The sequence below is a fragment of the Haliotis rubra genome, unplaced genomic scaffold (genome assembly GCF_003918875.1).
Source record: "Haliotis rubra isolate DU_JTF1 unplaced genomic scaffold, ASM391887v1 Scf341, whole genome shotgun sequence".
Taxonomy (NCBI): domain Eukaryota; kingdom Metazoa; phylum Mollusca; class Gastropoda; order Lepetellida; family Haliotidae; genus Haliotis; species Haliotis rubra.
The window spans coordinates 802,144-825,009 of record NW_025767015.1 but is presented as its reverse complement, the minus strand read 5'-3'; the positions used below and the strand labels follow the sequence as shown (position 1 = coordinate 825,009).

The 22,866-nt window shown below is 45.3% G+C and overlaps 1 protein-coding gene across 1 annotated transcript in view; it reads left to right on the top strand.

The window, feature by feature from the left end:
• The window catches only part of LOC124284672 (ras-specific guanine nucleotide-releasing factor 1-like), a 1,084,942-nt gene that overhangs the window by 299,625 nt on the left and 762,451 nt on the right, over nucleotides 1-22,866 (top strand). The window contains exon 7 of the mRNA XM_046720776.1: nucleotides 19,152-19,324. Within this exon, the coding sequence (XP_046576732.1) occupies nucleotides 19,152-19,324 (173 nt within the window). The remainder of the gene's footprint in view (nucleotides 1-19,151; nucleotides 19,325-22,866) is intronic.

Below are 22,866 nucleotides of genomic sequence, written 5' to 3'. Positions count from 1 at the left end.
GGAAATAGTTATTTGTTTAGGACAAAGGCTCTGAATCAGAGCCATGTCTCATTAGGGTTTGGGGTTAGGTTAGATTGTTAAGGTATAGATCAGGTTAGGTTGTTTGGTTAGGATAGGTTTAGGTTTTTTGTAAATAAATTATTGAGTTTTCTTTTCTATTTGTTATGTTTTACCAGCAATGAGGCCTGATTCATAGAGCCTATTTGGGGTTGGCTACTTTACCATCCCCACATAAAAAAGTACACAACGCAAGGTCCTAAACCCTATTATAGCCAACTTCAACTGTCACTGGGCAGAGAAGCCTTTTACATATAGTTATTCTGTTGACATCTCCTCAAATGAACATAATTATAGGCGTAAACATTCCCTCTGGATTATGGTTGCCTTATTCCTGTGGATTCCACAGACACATACAGAATGGAAATGAATTTTTTTAACTAAGTCATAGCTATCCCTAGTGGTATGCTTAAAAGTGTTATGCAGTTATCTCCCTTGGCTGCGACGTCACAACATAGTTGTTGAAAACCTCTCATCATTTTTCTGTATGGATAACACAGAAGACGTGTTTACAGAGTGGAAGTGTTTTCAAAATTTTCAAAGAACTACAAGACTCCCGGTCAGTAGTGTCGCATTGGTTGATGTTTCTGACCATCGCATTCTATACTTTGTACATATTGCTTACGTTTTATTCTACTTTATTGAACTCTACTTTTCCCGTCGAAATGCATATGTCACATTCTCGTATCTTAAGATGTTCATTGTGTCTTTGACTTTCCATGTAGTCCGTGTTCCCCATGGCGTTTTGACCCATGGCCACGGCTACTCAGTCTGTTGATCTGTCGGCGTCCACGGGACAAACACAGACACAGCTGGCTATCCATTGACTTTCCATGTAGTCCGTGTTCCCCATGGCGTTTCGACCCATGGCCACGGCTACTCAGTGTGTTGATCTGTCGGCGTCCACGGGACAAACACAGACACAGCTGGCTATCCATCCAACCGTCCCAGATGAGACCACGGGTTGAGGTCTGTCGGACTGGTTCATACTGGCGTCGGGTATGGTTCCATGGCTTCGGACCTTCCCGTCCTGCCATCCCCCTATGCTGGGGACCCACGAGATCCCTCAGCCAAGCGGATCTTCCGGCCACGCCGTAGCCACGGCTGGTCTGTGGGCTGGAATCACGGGATACATCACGGATCAGCCTGACACGGATGTCGTCGAGGTCGACGGACGGCAATCATTTTTTGCCTGCATGGTGGGGTTGTAGCCGCAACAGCTGAACGGCAGCGGCAGTGATTGGGGCACGCCCCCGGGGTCGTAAGCCGTACAACTCGTATAACGCCGGCAAGAGCCATAGTCTAGAGTCTATTTTTTGTAGACAGTTGGGATGCTTTATAGTCTGTACTCGGGAAGTCGAGTATCAACCATGGAGTGAGCGAAATAAGTTTCACGCCTCACTGAAGCCTATTACATATAGTTATTCTGTTGACATGAGAACAGAACTGGATCCTGATACCTTTATATGTTATCTCCTCAAATGAACATGTTTCACAGTTTGTGTATGTATACTAGCCACATAAAGAAACTGTGCATTGTCAAATTATTATCCCAGTTGATAAGTACGATAACAATGTCAAAGGTACATATAAACTTTAATGGAGGGATCATGAGACCATAACAAGTCGGGAGAATTTCAATTGGAAAGTCAATCACAATGACGTCACAAGTCCACAAGCGGGACAGGGGTCAAATGACCATGTCACTAGCTCAATAACGGGTATGTCCACCATCGGCATTGAGAACAGCAGTGCATCGACGACGCATAGAGCCTATCAAACGTGCAAGGAAGGCTTGTGGGATGTCACGCCAGATTCTCAAGTTCTGTTGCAAGGTCAAGGACGTTATCTGGCGGATGAGGAAGACGGCGTAGACGTTGATCCATCTCGTCCCAAACATGCTCTATCGGGGAGAGATCTGGTGAATTTGCAGGCCAAGGCAGTAAGTCAACATTGTGGTGTTGCAAGAAATCCATAGCAACCCTTGCCGTATGAGGGCGGGCATTGTCCTGTTGGAATGTTAACCCAGGAAGTAGTAGGGGGAATGGGGATACGAAATCACTTTCAACAAAAGCCTCTGCAAAGCCTTATTTCACAAATAAGGCTTTGGTCGGACCCTTGATCCAGCTACCATTACCCCTACTGCTTTCCCGATCTTATAAAAAGTTGAGACGCCAGCGGGATACGAACCCCACATGTACACCTCACAACCGCACTACTCAACTGACTGAGCTACCGGGGACTTAGCTGAAGTATGTCGGTTTAACGGGTCTATCCTGGGATTGCATCATCGCTACGTCTATAATAGCTCCACATGGCGCTATGTCACGTTGACATCGATGAAACAGTTTAATGTGAATCGCCTATGATCTCTTTGGTGTTTGTAATAAAGGCTTGCCGGGCTTTTTGTATCCCCTGTTCTATGTACTTTTTTTTCTCGTCCTCACTGATAGCAGACTTACGAGACTTGGATCGAATCTCTTGTTTTATTTTGTTATATTTTGTGAGTTCAGAGAGGATTGAAAGAAACTCCTCCTCTGAGATCTTACTGTCAGTGAGTGCCGTGGAAATACGCTCACTTACCGTGTTCAGCTTTGCTTCGGCCAGAACCCTGATCTCGTCGTGTTTCAACGCCTTACGATGCAGTCTGCGTGATGCAAACTTAAGCACCAACCCTAACACCCCTGTCACCCCAGCTGTTATTTCAATACCTAGCACTATAGGTGCAGCCACGATGGTAGCTAACAACCCAACACCTGCCGCCCCTAGTCCCATGCTGGTTGCCATAAGGGCAGTATCAGTCCTGTCCACGGCATTGAAAGCTCTATGGTACTTCTTATATAGTGCTTTCCGCGTGTCGCGGTCTTGTTCTAGTTGGCGTTTTACATCACATAACTGTCTCAAGCGGAACCCGTCTACGGTTTCCAGTGTCTTCGCGACTTCTTCTACTACTGGGTACAGGCCCATTCCGTGTGCCTATAATATATCTGATGAAATATTTTTTAATTGGGTATCAGTTAATAGTTGATCAACGTACTTGAGGTTTATAAGGCCTATGTTCTCGGGTAGGCGAATAGCGGAAAGTTCAATAGGTAAATTTTGGGATATATGAAATATATGGGAGCTTTTAAAGAAGGGCAGCAACCCCTCACCGGGGCCCGAGTCCCGTCGTATGACGATACTACAATGGCGGTCTCTAGGGATATCACCAGATGATCTTATTTCCACCCCAGATAAAAAGTCCCATGTGGTCCCACGGGCGTTGTTTAAAAAGAGATTTATGATTAATGTGGAGCCTGGAGGCATAAACCTAGAAAATGGTGGTAGGCCAGGGTATATCTTAAATGATAACTGTGCATTCCCGGTTGTATCTAACATGTAACCCGGGTGATTTGGGGTTTGGGAAATTCTCATATTTTGAGGGCCGTCGGATTTAAACACCCCGAGCAAGATACCGCTGTTCTTAATTTCATCGAGTTCCCTAGTGATATATCCATCATTACGAAAAGAAACGTAAGGTGTGGTGAGGGTTATGTTGAGCAACCATTTGGGTTCTATAAAGTGGTCGTGCAGACGGTACCGCATGTACACACCACCTCTTAAGTGTAGGACGTACGAGATGTCGTCCCCACCAGGCTGATCGAATCCCTCCGTGTCTCCTAGACCCCCGAGTGTGGGTTTGGGTAGATGATCGGCCATTGACGCCCGCCTATACACGTTGTCTTTCAAGTGTAGGATGTATGAGCCACCTTCCTCACCAGGCTGACCGAATCCCTCCGTGTCCCCTAGGTCGTTAAGCGTAGCGTTGGGGCGGTGCCTAATCATTGCTATAATACTATTACGAGATAATTTCCAACTGGTTTTCTGATAATAGTTCAGGGGTGCACTTCACCCCCCATGAAGTGTATGTTGTCGGGTAGGAAGATCTTGGTTAGTGATATCGTGTCTTCCACGGTCACGGTGACTCCCTGCAGACTGGTTTTGGAGTCGACACCCACCCGCACGTAAACGGTGCAAACGTGATACTGGTGCCGTTTCGCCCACCCGAGTTTGATCCCCTTCACGATTTCGACATCATCCTGCGATGGTTCCCCTAGGTAGACTTTGATGATCAGATAGGCGTTATCCGGTAGGCTCGTCAGGATGTTGACCACGCCTTCGAATTCAGACACCAACTGCAATGTCACATCTTGCACTCCCGGTTTACTCGATAGCATGTGGGCTGCCATACTGGCGACTGGGCTGATGACTACGCTACGCCTCTGAGTCGGGACGTAAGCCACGAGCAGGGTTCCGTTGTTCACGACTTTGTTTAGGTGGTTGTCTTTGTTATCCGTGAACACGTAGGGGGAGCAGAGCCTAATATTGAGAAACCAGTCGCCTTTATCGGGTAACAACACCCACTTGTCATCTTCGGTGAAGACGAGCGTATATGGCTTGTTTCGGGCGAAGGTAGTGCTCTCAACATCTTCTAAGTCGAACAGTATGCCTCCGAATGATGGATATATCATCCATTTATCATCACCGGTGCGGGTGGTTTTATCTCATCCGGCGGCATACCTAGTGTCCTCGCCAATGGTCGGCCGAGCCTCAAGGAGTTTCTTCCGTTGTTGATTAACACAACTGTGCTGTTTGAGTCGTTCATCTTGAGTTCGGCTCCCAGGGGTTTGAAGACCTCGTCGCTTAGAGAGCACACGCTGTAGTAGCCGTCAGTTATCTATCTGCGATCCCCACTGACAAACAGCTTATTGTTGCTGGCGTTGATGTTAGTCCATAGCGGTAGGTAGGTGATATCGCAGAGTGCGACTTCGAGTTGACCCGACGTGTTATCGATCGCGTGCGTCAGCTGAACGGCCTCACCGCTCGTTATTCCTGGAAGTGTTATGTACATGTTAGAGTATATAAACTCATTATATAATAGTTTTAAAATGTACTCCCAAGGAGTGTCTTACTCCCCTGGAGTGTTTTACCCTAAACTGGATATAGATTTCCCCCACATGAAGATCGTGGTCGCTGATGGGATGTATATCAACGCCCAGTTTATAGATGTGTTCAGCCGGTATAAGTTTTCGGTGACTAACGCTAATGCTTGGTTCAACAACCCGATGCAGTTCTGGCAGAATCAACTCAACTTCGCCGTGTGGTGCGCTACAACGGGGTGTGGTGTGACATTGGCCGACACTCGGCGTGGACCGCTGAGTCAGTCTGTGTTCACGTTCCACGTGTACTACCAGGTCAGCCGTATCCTTAAAGAGATCAGTGCTCCGGTCCCACAGGACAAAGCATTGGCGTTTGCCGGGACCGAACCACGGGTTGGGTATCCCCATCGTTCACAACATGCCCCTCGTGGATGCCAGCGAGAAGATGAAAAAATGGGGTTTCAAGTCGAATCATCACTTCACAACGAACGAGTGGGATGACCGTTACATGGCTTTCAACAACAGCAAGGATTACCGAGTCTGGAGGTTTGAGCAGGGGGCAGCGGATGACTGGAAAAAGTTCATGCTGGACACGTCGAAAGGGTTTACTCGTGCCGGGGTCTCCAGATTGAATGACTCGATTCGAACGTACGTGTGGGCGCTGTTGGGTGCGCAGACGCAAACGCGTTCCAACATCCTCGGTAAGGGGACTGCTTACGACGCTCAGAAACAGTTTGTTGTTAACGTTGAGGATGCTATCAATTCTCCAGTTGATCTCCCGAGTGCCATCAAACGCTACCAAGACGTGTTGGAATACGCCAGGTCGAAAGTCGACTACGTCTTCGACGTGGGACTGTACATGGCTCCGAGTGATATGCAACTGAGAGTAAAAAAAGTGGTGGGCTACAACAACGAAATTGTCATAGCCACGGCAGACCAAAAGTTGGGAGTCAATTTTGATGTCAACGTCCCCCACGTCCCACCACCCACGACCGGTGAAACGGGTATAGTGGCACCACCCCCGGAGCCTAGGGTTCAACCAACACCCCCTGTGGGATCACCCCCACAGCCTGCACAGCAGCACATCGATCGTAAAACAGCCCTGGTGGTTGGCGGGGTCGCGGTCGGGTTGGGGCTCATTTGGTTAAAAATTCCTTAGCCACTACGTACACCAGACCCGCCACGGCGACGATGGCTGCCCACAGGTTTTGACTGAGCCATGTGGCCGTTTTAGCTAGAGCGCTCAGCAGCCACGAGACAATGCTACCCAGGATGCCGGGCAGGGCTTCGGCGGCCTTACCAGCCAGTTTAGCCAGGGCCTCCCCTAGGGATTTCAGGTGTTTTTTTATCCAGTCTTTGACACCCCCACCACTTGGTGGTGTGCCGGTAGGCGTGGGGGTACCCCCTGTCAATGACACCACCAGGGTTGATATGATGAAGCCCAATGCAGTCAGAATGCTGGCGATGGTTATGCCTTGCTCTCGGAAGAGGATTCGGATCCTGTCAGCTAGTGTGGTGTCCTGGTAGAGGACTCGATCAACGGTTTCCCGCACACGGCTGATCTGGGATCGAAGCTGTTCTCGGAAGGAGGATGCCGTTTCCAGCCGGGTATTCCTTTCCTCTTCCAAATTACTTATTCGTTCCTCGATGGTGGCTTTCAGAGACTCGTCCTCAGTTTCACCGAGTTTGACCTTTTCATGGGCGATGTGGTCGTCTATCGCATCCAGTTTGGCCGTGTTGTCCACGAGTGACCCACGAATGGTTTGCATGTCATTGTCCAGCCCACGCAGTTCCCGAACGGTAAATTCGAACCCGGGTAAGGGTTTGTTATGGTAGGTGGCCAACAGCTTTTCAATGTTATCAGTCATGTCTTGATCCGATGTGGCGCCCCTGACGTCTTGCAGATCTTGAACGGCCTCCGGGGTAAGCTTAGGCCGTGCGCCACCGTAATCTATGAAGCCTAGTTCATCGCGGATAAAGTCACCCCCTTGGCGACTGCCGAGCGGTTCTCTCGTGCGCTTATTCATGAGATCGATCTCTGGGCGAGCCTTCAATCGCAGCGTGCCCTTACCATCAACAAAAACTTGGAATAGTCTCGCCCCCACGGCTCGACGTAATTTTTATCCCCTTTTAAACCATCGTAAAACCTGTTGACGGCCTGCTTCACGAGTTCATTGCCTTGCGTGAATGTGGTGTCATCCCCCTCGAATGCCTGGGCACTATCATCCCACATATCATCCATAGGGATGTACTCATAACCGCCTTCAGCCATTATTTAGTATTAAAACTTATATATTTCATTTATATAACAATGTATGGTAGAAAACTAGATCCTTTTCGAAGAGCAAGAGAGCCTCTAGGCGTCAGAGCCGTGCGCCAGTCGGTGACCATCAACAACAATCCCAGCAAGATAGACCAGAACCAAACGCTGCTGGTTAGATTCCCAAACCTTGGCGAGAATGACCTCATTGTACCAGGCACGGTTCGACTAGCGTTCAACCTCACGCTGACCTCCAACAACAACAAACGCGAGCTAGTGCGGAACGTAGGTCGGGCCATTATCAAGAAAACCACCATCAAGATCAGCGGTAACGAGGTGCTGAGCATCGACGACAGCGACATATTTTATTGCTACGGGGACCTCTGGAAAAGCGAGGGAGAACGCGTCAATGACGTGTACCAGGGCATCAGCAAATCGACCCGGTCGCACGTTGGATACGGCTTCACGCAAGACCAGTTAGACAAGATCACGGACGGTGAAAAGGCCATCGCCCAAGGGTACGGGAACAGGTTCTGCGTGCCGCTCGACTTCGAGTTGCTCACGGGACACACGCCGTTTTACCAGGCCGCGCTGGGTGATAGCTTTGAATACAAGCTCATGTTTAACGACTACAGCAAAGTCGTGCGTACGCCGAACGGCTATGAGGCCAGTTACGCCATAGGCAACATCTCTCTGGAGTTCGACATGGTCACTAGCCCAGAGCTGGCCAGGCAGGTTCGAAGCCAGTACTCGGGGAAGGTAGCCATTCTGTACGATAGGGTCCTGAGGCATAGAGCGATCAATCGGGATAAGAGCGACACACTGTGGAACATAAACCTAAACGTGCCGGCGCGATCGATGAAAGGCATCCTGGTCGTCCCCGTGGAGGATTACGAGCCATTCCGAAGGGACAGCGAGAAGTTTTTCAACCCCGAGATTGAAAAGGTGGAAGTGACCATAGAGGGCGTGCCCAATCAGCTGTTCAGCGCGGGTATGAGGGCGCACCAGCAGTGGGATGAGATAATGAAACTACCAACCCGGCACCAACACGTCATCAAGGACCTGGACCTATCCGCCGTGCAGATCGATGAGTACCTGACCACCAAGTACGCGCTGTGGTTGGACATGCGATCCACGGATGACGATAAACTGCACGGTAGTGGTCGCTGCATCGACAACGGCAGCGAGGGGATAACAATCCAGATTACTAAGAAGGCTCAACCCGCTGGCAAGTTGAAATTATATCTGTACGTGATTATGGACGCGCAACTTAATATAGACAATGGGAGATTGGTGCAAGCCATCTACTGATGGCGGCAAGCCATCTACTAGGCCACTGCCTACTGATTTGCCCCGCGACCCACACTGCGCCATAGTGTGCGGGCAGACGGGCTGTGGGAAGACTGTTTTCGTGTTGGATATGTTGGAGGGGTACTACAGGGATGTGTTCGACAACATCGTTATCATGTGCCCTACTCTGCAAATGAATAAAACGTACATGGAAAGACCTTGGGTGATGACGGACCCGGACGTACACAGAGTCGACCCGGGGACACGTCTGGTTGAAGGCTTATCACGGGAAATTTAAAGGGGAACCGACGCTGTTCATACTGGACGACTGCTGCGCTAATCGTGAGATAACAAAAAAGAGAGACTTGCTACCGTACCTGGCCTTCTCTGGCCCTTCCCATTATAATCCAAAAGCACAGCGTCTGGGTACTAACGCAGAAGTTCAACTCGGTGTTGAAAGACCTCAGGGAGCAGACGCGATGGGTAGCCTTATTCCACTGCAAGGACAGGGATTCGTTTGAGGAGTGTTTGAGAGAGAACGATGTGATGAGCAAATTAGAACGGGAACGTGTAAAGAAACAGCTCGCTGAAACTAAACATGCTAAGCTAGTGCTCAAGACCGACCAACCAGTAGCCTATAGGGTGTTTTAGCTTAGCAAATGCTTAGCAAAGCTTAGCAAAGCTTAGCAAAGCTTAGCAAAGCTTAGCAAATGCTTAGCAAAGCTTAGCAAAGCTTAGCAAATGCTTAGCGTTTAGCACTTATCAGTTATAGTTATAGTTATGGTTGTTTTTGAAGTGTTCGTTGTGTGCAACTTAACCTTCATTTCTCTGTGTTTCGCCTACACCGTATATTATATTGTTAAAACTAAAACTTGCTTGTTACATTTTAAGATGGAGTGTGATGAACTGCTCGAACAACTGTTGGTGCCAGGGGACGATGATAAGCGAGGGGATGATGATAAGCGAGAGAGACTGGTGGCGTTGGCTGTTGGTGGCAAAGCCAAACATTACTTTGGGGAATACACTCCCGATAAAATTCACAAAATGTCAGCCGAAGAAATCGATAAGCTGTACGCTAGATACGAGGTTAGACTCGGGGCAGAAATGACGAAAACTATAGGATTGGCTATGACCCAGATATACACTGGTATTGCGTCATACTTTCTTCCCATCCCCCCGGAGCGCCGACTTTACCTGTGGGAGGCCCTTGATAAAGACCCTTTTATTGAACACGCCTTGAGCTCTATCAGCTGCATGTTGTACCACAAATACGGTATGTTTTTAGCCCCGGTGACGGCGGCGATTATCACGGCAAAACATTGCCAATTTAAGGAGGGGAAAAATAATAATAATAGTATACAGGATGGATGCTGCACAGGAGACACCCACAACTGGGGGAACCCCAGACCCCTTCAGAGGAGACCCCACAACTGGGGGAGACCACCACGTTGGGAAAACCCCACAGGGAGGAGATCCCTACAGTCACCAGGCAGAAGAACCCTAAGAGAGTAGCTGCCGGTAAAAAAAGGTGGTGTCACCAACATAAAAGTATAACGGTGAACCCGACTCAACTCTTGTTGGTTGTAGGCGTAACTGCTGCCGTGGCTATCTCATGGTTATATACACGACAAAGGGATCCCGTGGAGAAACCCCCGCAATTAGGGGTCAACCCACATATCATGCAATAAAATATATATTTTTATATCATATACATAATGTCTGAGGGGAAAACGTTCGTCAACGACGCATACTACGCCACCGTGGTCGCCAGTCTAGCCGTAGGATACGCTCGGTTGACCAAAATGGTACTTAAACAACCGACTATCAAGCTAGATTTCAACCTGCAGGATATGGGCATGCTCATAATGAACCTTGGTATGGCGATGGCCACAAAGGACATCCTAGTAAAACAAGGGATACTACCTGAAAATATTATGAAGTAAATATAGGATGGCTACGATTGCCATGATGGTCGGTGGGGCGTTAGTAAATGCCCTAGCATTTTCCGGGAGTAATTTCCTCTTCTCGAAACTACGAGAGTCACACGCGGCTGAGATTCAGGCAGAGGGGAAGCGACACGACCTCGCTATTGAGAAATTACAGGCGGCACAATCCGAGTACGCTAAAAAACGTCTCCAGAGGATCGATTACATTAACGAACAACTCAGGCGTGAGAGCCGTGCCGTTAAAACATTCCAAGATGTCGACGACGCAGCGAGAGAATACTACCTACTAACAGGTAAACAGCTGGAACCACTCAATAAACCCACACTCGCTCAGTACTACACACCATCCAAGGGGCAAATGGACCGTGAACTGGTCTTCATCGCGCTGGGTATAGCAGCGACTGCGTTGGTTGCAAAACAATTAGACTAAGTACTCATATAAGTATACCAAAGATGAGACCTGCTCCGTACCGATGCGAATACATACTTATGGGGAAGAAAGAAGCCTGTGATAGGAGATGCAGGACTGAGGGGTACTGTTGTTTCCACATGGGAAGCCCTAACTACACGTGTTCTGTGTGTGGTATAGGGGTTAAAGGGCACTACTGCCTATGCAAAGCTCACAGGGCGAACGTAGTCAGACATCATCTCATCTACGAGAATAAAAAGGCCTACATAAAAGAACGTAGGCGACTTCTCAGGATAGCAGTGTAGTGGCCCAATTAGAGACTGTGCACACCTAGGTATAACTATGTTTGTGGAAATTGAGTCCAGGGAAGGTTGCCTGAGAAGCTGGCAGATGGATGTGGGGAAAAGTATAGATATCAGTGTCCTCAAACCCATGATTGTTAGTGAACTATATAAGGGGTGCTCGTTTACAATCATGGTAAAAGTAGGGTTTGATGTATCATGGGCTGGACACACTTGGAATTACTTTGATGGGGGGGGCGAGTAGATGTGCATGGGGAGATAGATATACTTGTTGATGACTCATTGCAAGTAATACAAAACACCCTACTATGCTGCGCATGTTCCGGGTGGGCCGAGGGAATAATCGATAAGGTGTATCTAGATATTTACTAAAGGATTTTATGGACGCCTCACTATATTTTTTATCAAGGTTGGAGGAGTTACCTCCCCTGCCGGCGGCCCAATTAGAGATTGATATACCTAGGTGTGTACGCAACTATGACTACTGTTAGTGAACTCAAGCAGATCGCGAGCCAGAGGGGTGTGATTGGTTACTCTAGGATGAGGAAATCAGCCTTGTTGCGGCTACTAGGCCTGCAAGTCCCTCCTACGGTAAAACAATTAAAAGTCCAAGCAAAACAGCTTGGGCTCACGGGTTATTCAAACCTGGGGAGAGCCGGGTTAGTCGCATTGTTATCACATGACCCCGTAGCGCTGAAAGGTCACCTTCAGCTCCCCACTGTAAAACAATTAAAAGCCGAAGTACGCAATTTGGGTTTAGGTGGATATTCCCGTATGAGGAAACCACAGCTTGTAGAACTATTACGGCAGAATAGAGCTATTGACCTACAGTTCATACCCACTGAGCGCTCTGTAGGCAACTATTTGAGAGGCTGGCGCATGCATGTTGATAGGAACATAGACATCACAGATATCAAGCCTCTGATAGCTGATAAAGTAAACCAGGAACTAAACGATCTGGGAAGTATCAAGTTTCAGATCACAGTGAAAATGTCACTCGATAAGCAGGCAGGGAATGGGGTCACTGAGTACGTTCAGCCTTACTTCCGAGGTAGGCAAGAGGTCGTCACACATACAGAGACCATAGACGCATCAATCGATACCAGTTTTCAGCAGATACGAGAATACCTAGAACGCTACACACACTTGGGGTCTGGGTGGGCTGTAGATAAAATCGATAATGTCTATCTAGACATAGCTAACTACATGCCGTTCAGAGGCGGATCATACCTAGACTTGCCCCCCTACTATAAGAAAAAACAGGCCATGGTCAACATCAAGAATAGAGGAGACGATTGCCTGAGGTTAGCTATCAGGTCAGCCTTGTTTCCAGCTGACACTAATTCGAACAGGCCTTCTAGTTATCCCCAAGACGATGGGCTCAACTGGGATGGTATAGATGAACCCACCCCCATATCTCAGATCACTAAAATAGAAAAACAGAATAATATAGCCATAAACGTCTTTGGGCACGAAGGTAACACAACAATAGTGCACAGGGTCAGTCCGTTGGGGGGGCCCCAACTGTTGGGTGGCCGCGTTATCAATATATTCATGATCCAGCGAGGTGACAAGTACCACTATGCGTGGATAAAACACTTTAGCAGGCTGTTGTATGACCAATCGGCACACAGAGAAAAGAGCCACTTCTGCGAACGGTGCCTACATGGCTTCACACGAGCTGATTTATTAGAATCCCACCGGGAGGATTGCCAAGGTGTGGGGCAAACGGCCATACGAGTCGACAAGAACCAAATGTCTGTGCCTTATGTTATATACGTCGACTTTGAAGCCTTGGTCAAACCCGTTGAGGTTGCCGGGGGTACTCCCACCACACAGAAAACACAGGAGCATGAAGCCTGTGGGTTTGGATACGTAGTCGTCCGTTGTGATGGGGAAACGAAAGCTCCGGTAGTGTACAGGGGTCCCGACGCGGCTGAAAGGTTTCTAAAGTGTTTGCAGGAGGAAGAAAAAATTATTAGGAATGCACTGTATACAGTCGCCCCCATGCGTATGACCCAAGCCGACCGGCTAGCTCACGCCTGTAGCACTAATTGTCACGTGTGCAACTCACCACTTAACGGTGATTCGGTGAGAGATCACTGTCACGTCACCGGTAAGTATAGAGGCGTCGCTCACAGCGCGTGTAACCTCAAGCTTAGAATAACCCCTAAGACAATAAACATCCCCGTGGTCTTTCACAACTTGAGAGGGTACGACTCTCACTTGATCATGCAGGCCATCGCGAGGGTTGACGGCAACCTTACGTGCATCCCCAACAACATGGAGAGATACATCTCCTTCAGCTTGAATGGCCTGAGGTTCATCGACTCGGTTCAGTTCCTCCTGTCGTCACTCGACAGTCTGGTCAAGGCCAACGATACCTTCCCTATTACCGATCGATACACAGACGCCGAGACTAGACCCCTGCTGATGAGGAAGGGTGTGTACCCCTACGAGTACATGGATGGTTGGGCCGAGACCAGACTACCCCCCATCAGAGAATTTTACAGCAACCTGACCGACTCGGCAATATCCCAAGACGATTACTCGCACGCTATTAAAGTATGGAATAAACTGGGTTGTAAGAATCTGGGTGACTATCACGACCTGTACTTGAGGACAGATGTACTGCTGTTAGCCGATGTGTTTGAGACGTTTAGGCGGACATGTTTCAAGCAGTACTCGACCCCGCATGGTACTACACCAGCCCAGGTCTGTCGTGGGCTGCCTTGCTTAAAAAGACCGAAGTTAAGTTGGAATTGCTCACAGATTACGACATGCACCTATTCATTGAGAAAGGCTTGCGAGGTGGGATTTCCATGGCAACCAAACGATACGCGAAAGCAAATAATCAATACGTGAAGGGCTACGACCCGAGCAAGCCAACCAATCATATTCTCTACCTCGACGCCAACAACTTGTACGGCTGGGCCATGAGCCAGTATCTACCCACAGGGGGATTCGAATGGGCATCGCACGAGGTCGATGTTATGAGCATCGCACCAGATTCAAACAAAGGTTATATCCTCGAGGTGGACTTGGAATACCCCAAGGCATTACACACATCACACAACAGCTACCCCCTGGCCCCCGAACGTATGAGGGTTAACCCAGACTGGATGTCTGAGTACCAACATAACTTGTTAGGTGGGCGGCTGGCAGACTCGTGCCCAACTTAATGAATAAGACCAAGTACATCGTTCACTATCGCAACCTACAGCTGTACCTGTCGTTGGGTATGAGGCTGACCAAAATACACAGGGTGCTAATGTTCAACCAGAGCCCCTGGATGGAACCTTACATCAGAATGAACACAGACCTCCGAAAGCTTGCCACCAGTGACTTTGAGAAAAACCTCTACAAGCTCATGAACAACTCGGTGTTTGGTATGACTATGGAGAACCTGAGGAAATGCGTGACCGTGAAGCTGGTTCGGTCGAATGAGGAAGACAAGCTCAGGAGACTGATAGCCAGTCCGGCATTCAACCGTAGCAAGATATTCACCGATGACCTAGTTGCCCTACACATGAAGAAAAGCCACATCAAATTCAACTGGCCTGTTTACTGGGGGGGTGAGCATCCTCGATTTATCCAAACACCTGATGTACGACTTTTACTACAACGAGCTTAAGAAACAGTACGACGACAGGTGTGAAGTGCTGTACACTGACACGGATTCCCTGCTGATGGAGATTCGAACCGAGGACGGTAATGAGGACATGAAAAAACGCCTCGATTTGTATGACACCAGCGACTACCCCAAGGACCATGCCATACACAGCACGGTAAATAAAAAGGTCCTAGGTAAGATGAAGGACGAGTGTGCTGGCACGCACATAGCTGAGTACATAGGTTTGAGACCTAAGATGTACTCCATCCTGAAGGCTGACAATGGTGAGATCCGGAATGCGAAGGGTGTTAAGAAGTACGTGGTTAAACAACACATCAAACACGCCAGATTCAAGGAAGCCCTGTTCAAGACCCGTACCTTTAGACATAAAATGAACACACTTAGAAGTGATGGGCATAGGATATACGGACTGACTATAAACAAGACGTCCCTGTCGCCGATGGACACTAAGCGTTGGATAGCTATTGATGGGATAAACACGTACGCGTACGGGCATGAGAAAATTGAACCAAGACATGTCATGGAACCAGAGAAAGTTTGAGGCTATTTACTACAGCCCGCGTGGGTACTGTATCGGGCATCAGTATGCTAGGGAGATGGCCAACCCGGGGAAGCGATCGACTGAATGGGTCGCGAGGTTACCCAAGGTGGTGTCGGCAATCAACCATGAAGCCACCCGTCTCACCGGCAAGAAACCGGCAGACGCTATCAAACTAAAATCAATAGTGGCAGAGTCGGCTGCTCCATTGCGTGGGAAAGAGAAACAGATACCAGTTAGGGCCCTAGTGAGGTATCTATACCAGCCGGGGGAACACGAGGGTGATAGCCGTAAGCGAGCCACTGACCCAGTATGGTCAGTCAAAACTTACAACATAGATAAAGTGGACATGAAAGCCGACGAGCCGAACTTGTACTACTTGAGAGATGGGCAAGGGAGAGGGCTCGTTAGAGAGGAATTATTGATCGTACCGTACGGCACAATGTTACCTCCTGTCAACACGACATAGCGGCACGTGGAGCGATGATGCAATCTCAGGATAGATGATGCAATCCCAGTAAAGACCCGTTAAACCGACATACTTCAGCTAAGTCCCCGGTAGCTCAGTCGGTTGAGTAGTGCGGTTGTGAGGTGTACATGTGGGGTTCATATCCCGCTGGCGTCTCAACTTTTTATAAGATCGGGAAAGCAGTAGGGGTAATGGTAGCTGGATCAAGGGTCCGACCAAAGCCTTATTTGTGAAATAAGGCTTTGCAGAGGCTTTTGTTGAAAGTGATTTCGTACCCCCATTCCCCCCTACTACTCAGGACCATGACATTGCAGAAAAGGAATTGCCACAGGTCAAAGAATGTGATCCCTGTAGCCCACACCAGTTAAGTTACCCTGAACAATCTCCAAATGAGTTCTTCGGCATGCTGTTATTCCACCCCTAATCATCACGGGACCACCACCAAAGCGATTCCTCTCCAAGACACAGGCCTGTGCATAACGTTCTCCCACGCATCTATAGGCACGTTGACGTCCATCACTATGGGAAATGTTAAACCTGGACTCATCTGTAAAACAACATTTCTTCACCAAAACAAGGGTCTGCGGACATGATTTCTGCACCACATTCGGCGAGCTTGTCGATGACGTTGTGTCAGGATAGGCCGTATGGCGGGACGTCATGGTCTGATCCCGTGATGACGAAAAAGTTGTCTAACTGCGTTGGGGTGGATACGGCGAAGTCCTGGGATGGTTCGGGCAGTCATCACTGCAGTCTGAAACCTGTGGCGAAGATGGGTCACCCTTATCCATCTGTCCTGTCTTGGCGTTGTTACATGTGGACGTCCAGAACGTGGCCGATCGATTACGTCATTTGTGTTCTGGTAGCGCCTCACCAGTGCAGAAATGGTGTTCCGGTGGCAGTGGAAATGTGCAGCCACTTGTCGTTGATACATTCCCCCACGGACCATCCCAACGGCCTCATGACGTTGTGCAGACGTGAGCCTTGGCATGCTGTGCGTTTCAATAGCCATTTAATTTTTTGAACGATCGCAAGGGCAGGGGTTGAGCTGTCCAAAGTGACAGTATTGTGTGGCATTCATTTGCTCTGTTTCTCTTTCCCGGAATGCACGTACAACAACGTATTGCACGTCTCAAGGGCGAAACCACTGACGTCACGGAACGTAGCACGTGCATGCATGTTGGATACATGTCACTAATCTCTGAGTTTAAATCCTTATGTGTCTACACAGGTGTGATAAATTTAGATTTTAAATTTTTGTATGTACAGTTTCTTTATGTGCCTAGTATACTTGTGTATGGGTTTGTGGCCTACATACATGCTATTGACCTGTGTTATTGCTGGACTGAACATCAGTGTGTGTGTGTATATATATAAAAAAAATGAGTCCAGATATTTCTTCTTGTCAAATCTCCTTTATATCTGCACAAGATCTTTCGCCGTTCAACGGCTCTTCAGGTGTACAATGAAAGCTGAGTGTCGTCATAGGCGACACATAATGGTAATAGCTATGTCGTCATCATGTGTATGACGTTAAGCAGTTAGTGACAATAGCGGGTGACAGTAAGGTTACGTTTGTGACGTCATATTTTTGACGTCATAGTTATAAACAATAGTGGTGGACGCGTATGCATTATGGTTTCAGTGCACAAATACATACTGAGTTACATTGGAAAGGTTACAAAATTATACTGTTGTATTAAGCTTAGGTTTAAACAGCCTTATGAACATTTGTTCTTTTTCCATCTGTAATTGTTTATCATTGTTAAACAATTGATAAAACGGAAAGGTAGTAAACTGGCCATTCCTGCATTCATCAATGTGTTTGCTTACATTTATACATCGCACATTAGGATCTCGAATTTGTTGTCTGTGTACAGTGACTCGGTCCTTTAGTTGCATTCCAGTTTCTCCAATATAATGCTCACCACATCCCGCACAAATAAAAACATAAAACATTTTTGCTGCGGCAGTTTATGTTGGTTTTGATAGTAAATAGTTTGTCTTCACAAAATGTAAATTTACAGTCTTCAGTTATGATTGAACAAGTTCCACATCGAGGTGTGTGACATTTTGTTACACTGGCAGCGTTTGTATCTTGTGAATATTTAGATGGACAATGGATTTGTTTTAGATTATAAAATTATTATAAGATTATTATGCCCATTATAAAAGCAAATCTTCCAATTTTGTATAAAAGTGAAACTATGAAAAAAGGTTTATCCAAGACTAAATTTATACGGAGCACTAGGCAGCCTAAAAATCTAAAACAAATAGCATGTTCATTCATAATGTATTCTGAGTAATAAATCCTCAATGATTTAAACAGTTTTCAATCGTAAGATAACAAAATGGACAGACAGTTAAAGTGATCCAAGCTGATATAATTGATACTTTGGTGTCAGAAAGCTGTACCAGTGTCACTGCATGCTATCCAACCTGCTAAGCTTGCTGGCCACATATCGGATTCACTCAATGCTCTGCTATTGATTTTGGCTTGAGGACCTGGCTTCCTCCATATCACTCTTATTCCTCAAAATTTGTAGCCTAGTCAATGCAGCTTTGAAAAGTGATCTGATAAACCTGAAGCTGCCAGATCAATACAACTCTGGTTCTCAGCAGGCAGGGAGATGTGCAAGGCTGTGGTCAGTGATTGTAGTCTGTATATACGTTTGCCTGTCTGTAACCAAATGGGGGATGTAAAAGGGTAGGTTGGTCTTTCCTGGCTGTAGATTAGGTCTGTTCTGAGTCCAGTCATGTACAAGCAAAACATGTGAGTCAGCATCTTGACAAAAGAACCAGGATGTAGCATTTTTTGCCTTCTTGCATAGCATTAACACTTGACATGCAGCACAGTTTTCTTCAACAATATTTTCTGATGCTATAGGAGAGGATATTACTTAATAATGGACTTGATTTTTTTATTTGGAATGCTTATCTACCATTTGTTTCATTTCTGGTATGTGAATCTGAATATATCGATTGTTGTTACAGTTATGTTGCTTTCCCAATAGCCCAAGCTATATCTATTGATTTATTCTGGAGCATTTATGTACACATAATATTGAAATGCATGTGTCTGCCAACTGCAATGAAATATCTTTAAACTTAAAAGAATTGACATTCATGATGGGATAATTATAACTTTGGCCTGTGATTAAATTTCTGTGTGAATCTAATCTGGAGGAGTTTTCATTTATGTTTATGTGAGGGAAGACATGTTTATTGCTGCGTCTTTCTCACAGATGGCAGTGAAGCACAACAAACCATGGTGTTAGTGCTGTAGAGAGAACTAATACAAGTATGTCTGTCCTTTGTGGTTTTCAGGGCCTCTGCTACAGGTAATTCATGAGAGAGGAAAATCAAGTCGTGGAAGACTGGGGTCTTTCAGCTCTTCATTTAAAGAATCAAAAAAGGAGGTAGTTCGTCAGATATTCCTTTTCACAAATCACATTCTGCTGACTGTGAGAGCTTCCAATGGCCGCCTTCATCTAGCAAAGGTTTGTACTGTACTAGATTGCAGGATATTTTGATTTTAGAGTTTCATTGTATTTGTGCAAGTTTATTTGAGCCAACACTAAATGCATTTCAGTGCAGGTCTGTGCTTTTTTGTGTAATGTCCGGTTGAGAAAAAATTGACTATTGCCAGGTCATTAAAATTTTCATATCAGATATTGATTTGAATGTGCATATATATTTAGCTAAACAAAAGAGCATAATGATGTAAAAATATATGTACCAATAATTAAGATCATAAATTAGTTGGTACTAAAGATAAGCTGTCTGCAACTCAATACAGAGCATTTATTAAATCATTTAAATTTATTTTCCTTGAACAAATTATGATATACAAAATCAGTAACTACCATGTCCATGACTGTATGATGATAAGAATATTGCCAACTTGACAAACAAGGAAATTAATTGTTGGTGGCAAGTCACATATTGATAACATCATAACTGGCTGCATATGTCCTCTATGGGTAAGATTCCCTTATACTATATTTGGAAATTAATTCAAATGCAAGTTCTGGGTATACATGGTATATTAGTGGCAAGTTTGGAACTGGGAAAATCATTTTTCCCAAAATAGAAACATTCATCAAAACTTAAATTTTGTGACTAGTTATTTCAGAAAATATGTATCACCTCATATTGCTACAGTTGCCATATCTAATGTGTTCGATAGAAGAATATGGGTTGAATTTTATCACAGTTCTGGGGAAATTGTTCAGCAGTATTTCTGTGATAATAGCTTTATATAAAACTGTAAGTTTATAGACTGCCACTGAATTTGCATAATGGCTAAATCACACGAGAACTATACACTCCTTAAGAAGGCATTCAAGCAATGTTTTAGTTCTGGTAACTGTTTGTAAATATTTCCATCTGCACCACATCAGTGTTACAGTAACGTCCTATAATATTTAATGTGTAAATGAATGAGACTGATTTCCATTCTTTTAATTGAATCAAAACCCAAGATGTAAACTCCTGATAAAACTACAGTGGAAGCTGTCAAAACAGGCAGCTGTCCAATCCGGCAAGTTGTCAACACCGGCATAAAATCTCAGTCCCTTCTGTGGCTAGTACATTTATCATCATATAAATCTCTGCAATCCAGCAGCTGTCAATTCCAGATCTCGGCATGAAATGAGCTGCCCGAATATGTGTTTATACAGTAATCAGCTCTGTCTAATCCGGCATGTTGTGAGGAGTTGGTTGGATATGTATTGTCACCAATTAATCCTGCGTTGAAACTACATGCTTGCTGACAAAGATAATTTAATCTTAGTTCAATATGGGTATACTTGTACATGTAATTAGTGAGTTGAGAGAGAAATTGAGAGAACCACGTTATACAACAATGTATATGAAAGTGATAAAACTGGTTCAGTTCTAGTCGTAGGTAACCGTGTCAGCTCTACATTCCGGTACTGTGTGTAAACCGGTTTATTTCTTCAGTCCTGATGTGTGCCGGTTTACACAGCTTCCACTGTACTGTGAGAAGTCATACTGTTTGGCTTTTAGCTCCCTTCATGGAATGGTGTATTGCCTATTGTCTGTCCATCCATCAGGTGGTTGATTGAATTACCAATATACAATGTAGCTTCCGGAAAAACAGAAGTACCATCGATCATTCAGTGTGCTTAGAATCATTTGTCCAACAAAGCATTATTTTATCTGTCACACTTTTCAGCATCAAGATAGATGGATCAATTTTTGTGTAATATTTCTTGTTGAGGTAAACAAATGCATTCTATTGAAAGGCAACTGCAAATGTGTTTAGATAAAATGAATAAAATGTGTCTAGAAAATGGATTTAAATTCTATTAAATTTCATTTATTTTTGCAAAAAGTATAAACCTCACAAAGATGCTGAATTAATTTTAGATACACTACTGCCTAAAAGTTCATTCCTCGCACACGTGTGTGCACCGCGTGACGGAACCTGTGTGAGTCGCGTTGGTCACTCATGTGGAACCCATTGACCACACCTGTGAGACCCGTGTGACACACGTTGCACACGGGTGTGAGTCGCGTTGGTCACTCATATGCAACCCGTGACACTCATGTTTCGGAGGGAACAAACATTTGACCAAAGGAGGACCCATCCACCCACAGTCGTGTTGTTTTCACTGGTCTGTTGAATACACTACCAACGCCACTGTCAGTATAATGCCTAATCAATAACCAACGTCATTTGGGCATTTGCAATATGTACATTTTCAACTTACATTAATAATTTGACGGTAAGACTAGCGTGTTTAGAGAATTCGTCAGTGGTGTGAAGCTTAAAAGCAAAAAACCGTCATTCATGGTAACATGTAAATATAAAACATCTCATAAAAAATGAAGTAAGTGAGATTGTACATAATATTGTAATTGCTTCAAAATACATTGATAGCAAGACACATCTTCGATCCTAAAGCTAATGTCCCACGTGTCTATCAGAACCAGCATGAGAAACTGATTCAATTATCAAAAGTTTGCCCTTACATAACATCCTCTGAATATGACTGGGTACGTAATTGTTAGGATTCTCTGTGCGAACGAATTACAAAATGAGAGACAAACGTTATGAATTTCACACCATCAGGTCACTATTGCTTCATTTTATCGAGACCTATCCCCTGAAAAAAACACACACTGAAGATTTAGTAACAAACATTCTCTGCGTACAGCAGTTTTACACATACCGAGCTATGACAATGACTGAACTGACTGACAAAAGTGAATGTGCATCTCACACTTTGTGATATAGATATAAAAACATTTAACCTGATGATAACTATAATGTCGCAAATTCGATTTTACATTAGACACATTATTTGATATTGTTGGATGGCTATTACTGGTAAATAAATAACGAAGCATACGACTTTATGATTGACAACTTGTTATTTATTGCATTACTTATGACCTGGAAAAGAGATCAAGGCAATTACGTAACATCGGCTGACGAGTTCAAGCTATATACTCTGTCAATCAACTTATCAATTAGCATCCAATCAGCATGTTTACAGTTTAATCCTTTCTGTGTATTGGCTTCACTACTTGTGCTATGTGTGTGCGTGGCATGTTCTCATTTCGCCTACATCCCAATTCGCCTACAGTCTTAAAACAACATTTCATGGTCTGTTGACTGTTGATTACGCAATGGTAAACTAGTGGCACCCCTATGATCTAAAAGTGGACTCTTCTAGTTAAAGTAGTGGAAGGACAACAAGACTTTATTTCTAATTGTCAGTTATTTATTTATTCTGTTATTTGTCATTTCCCGATCACAATGACATTCACATCATATCATAAATTCACATCATATCACATTAGTATTAAGGAAGTTAACTTGTGCAGATGTCAATTTAGGAGATAAACATACTGTGTTGAAAAATTAGAGGTTTATAACAAAATTATAATAGCTCTAAATTTGAATTAAAAACCCTATGTATAGCGTAAGTTTTTAAATACAAAATTTAGAGCTATTATGATTTAATCTCCATTCTACCAAGGTCTGTTATTAAGATTAAAAATACTACAT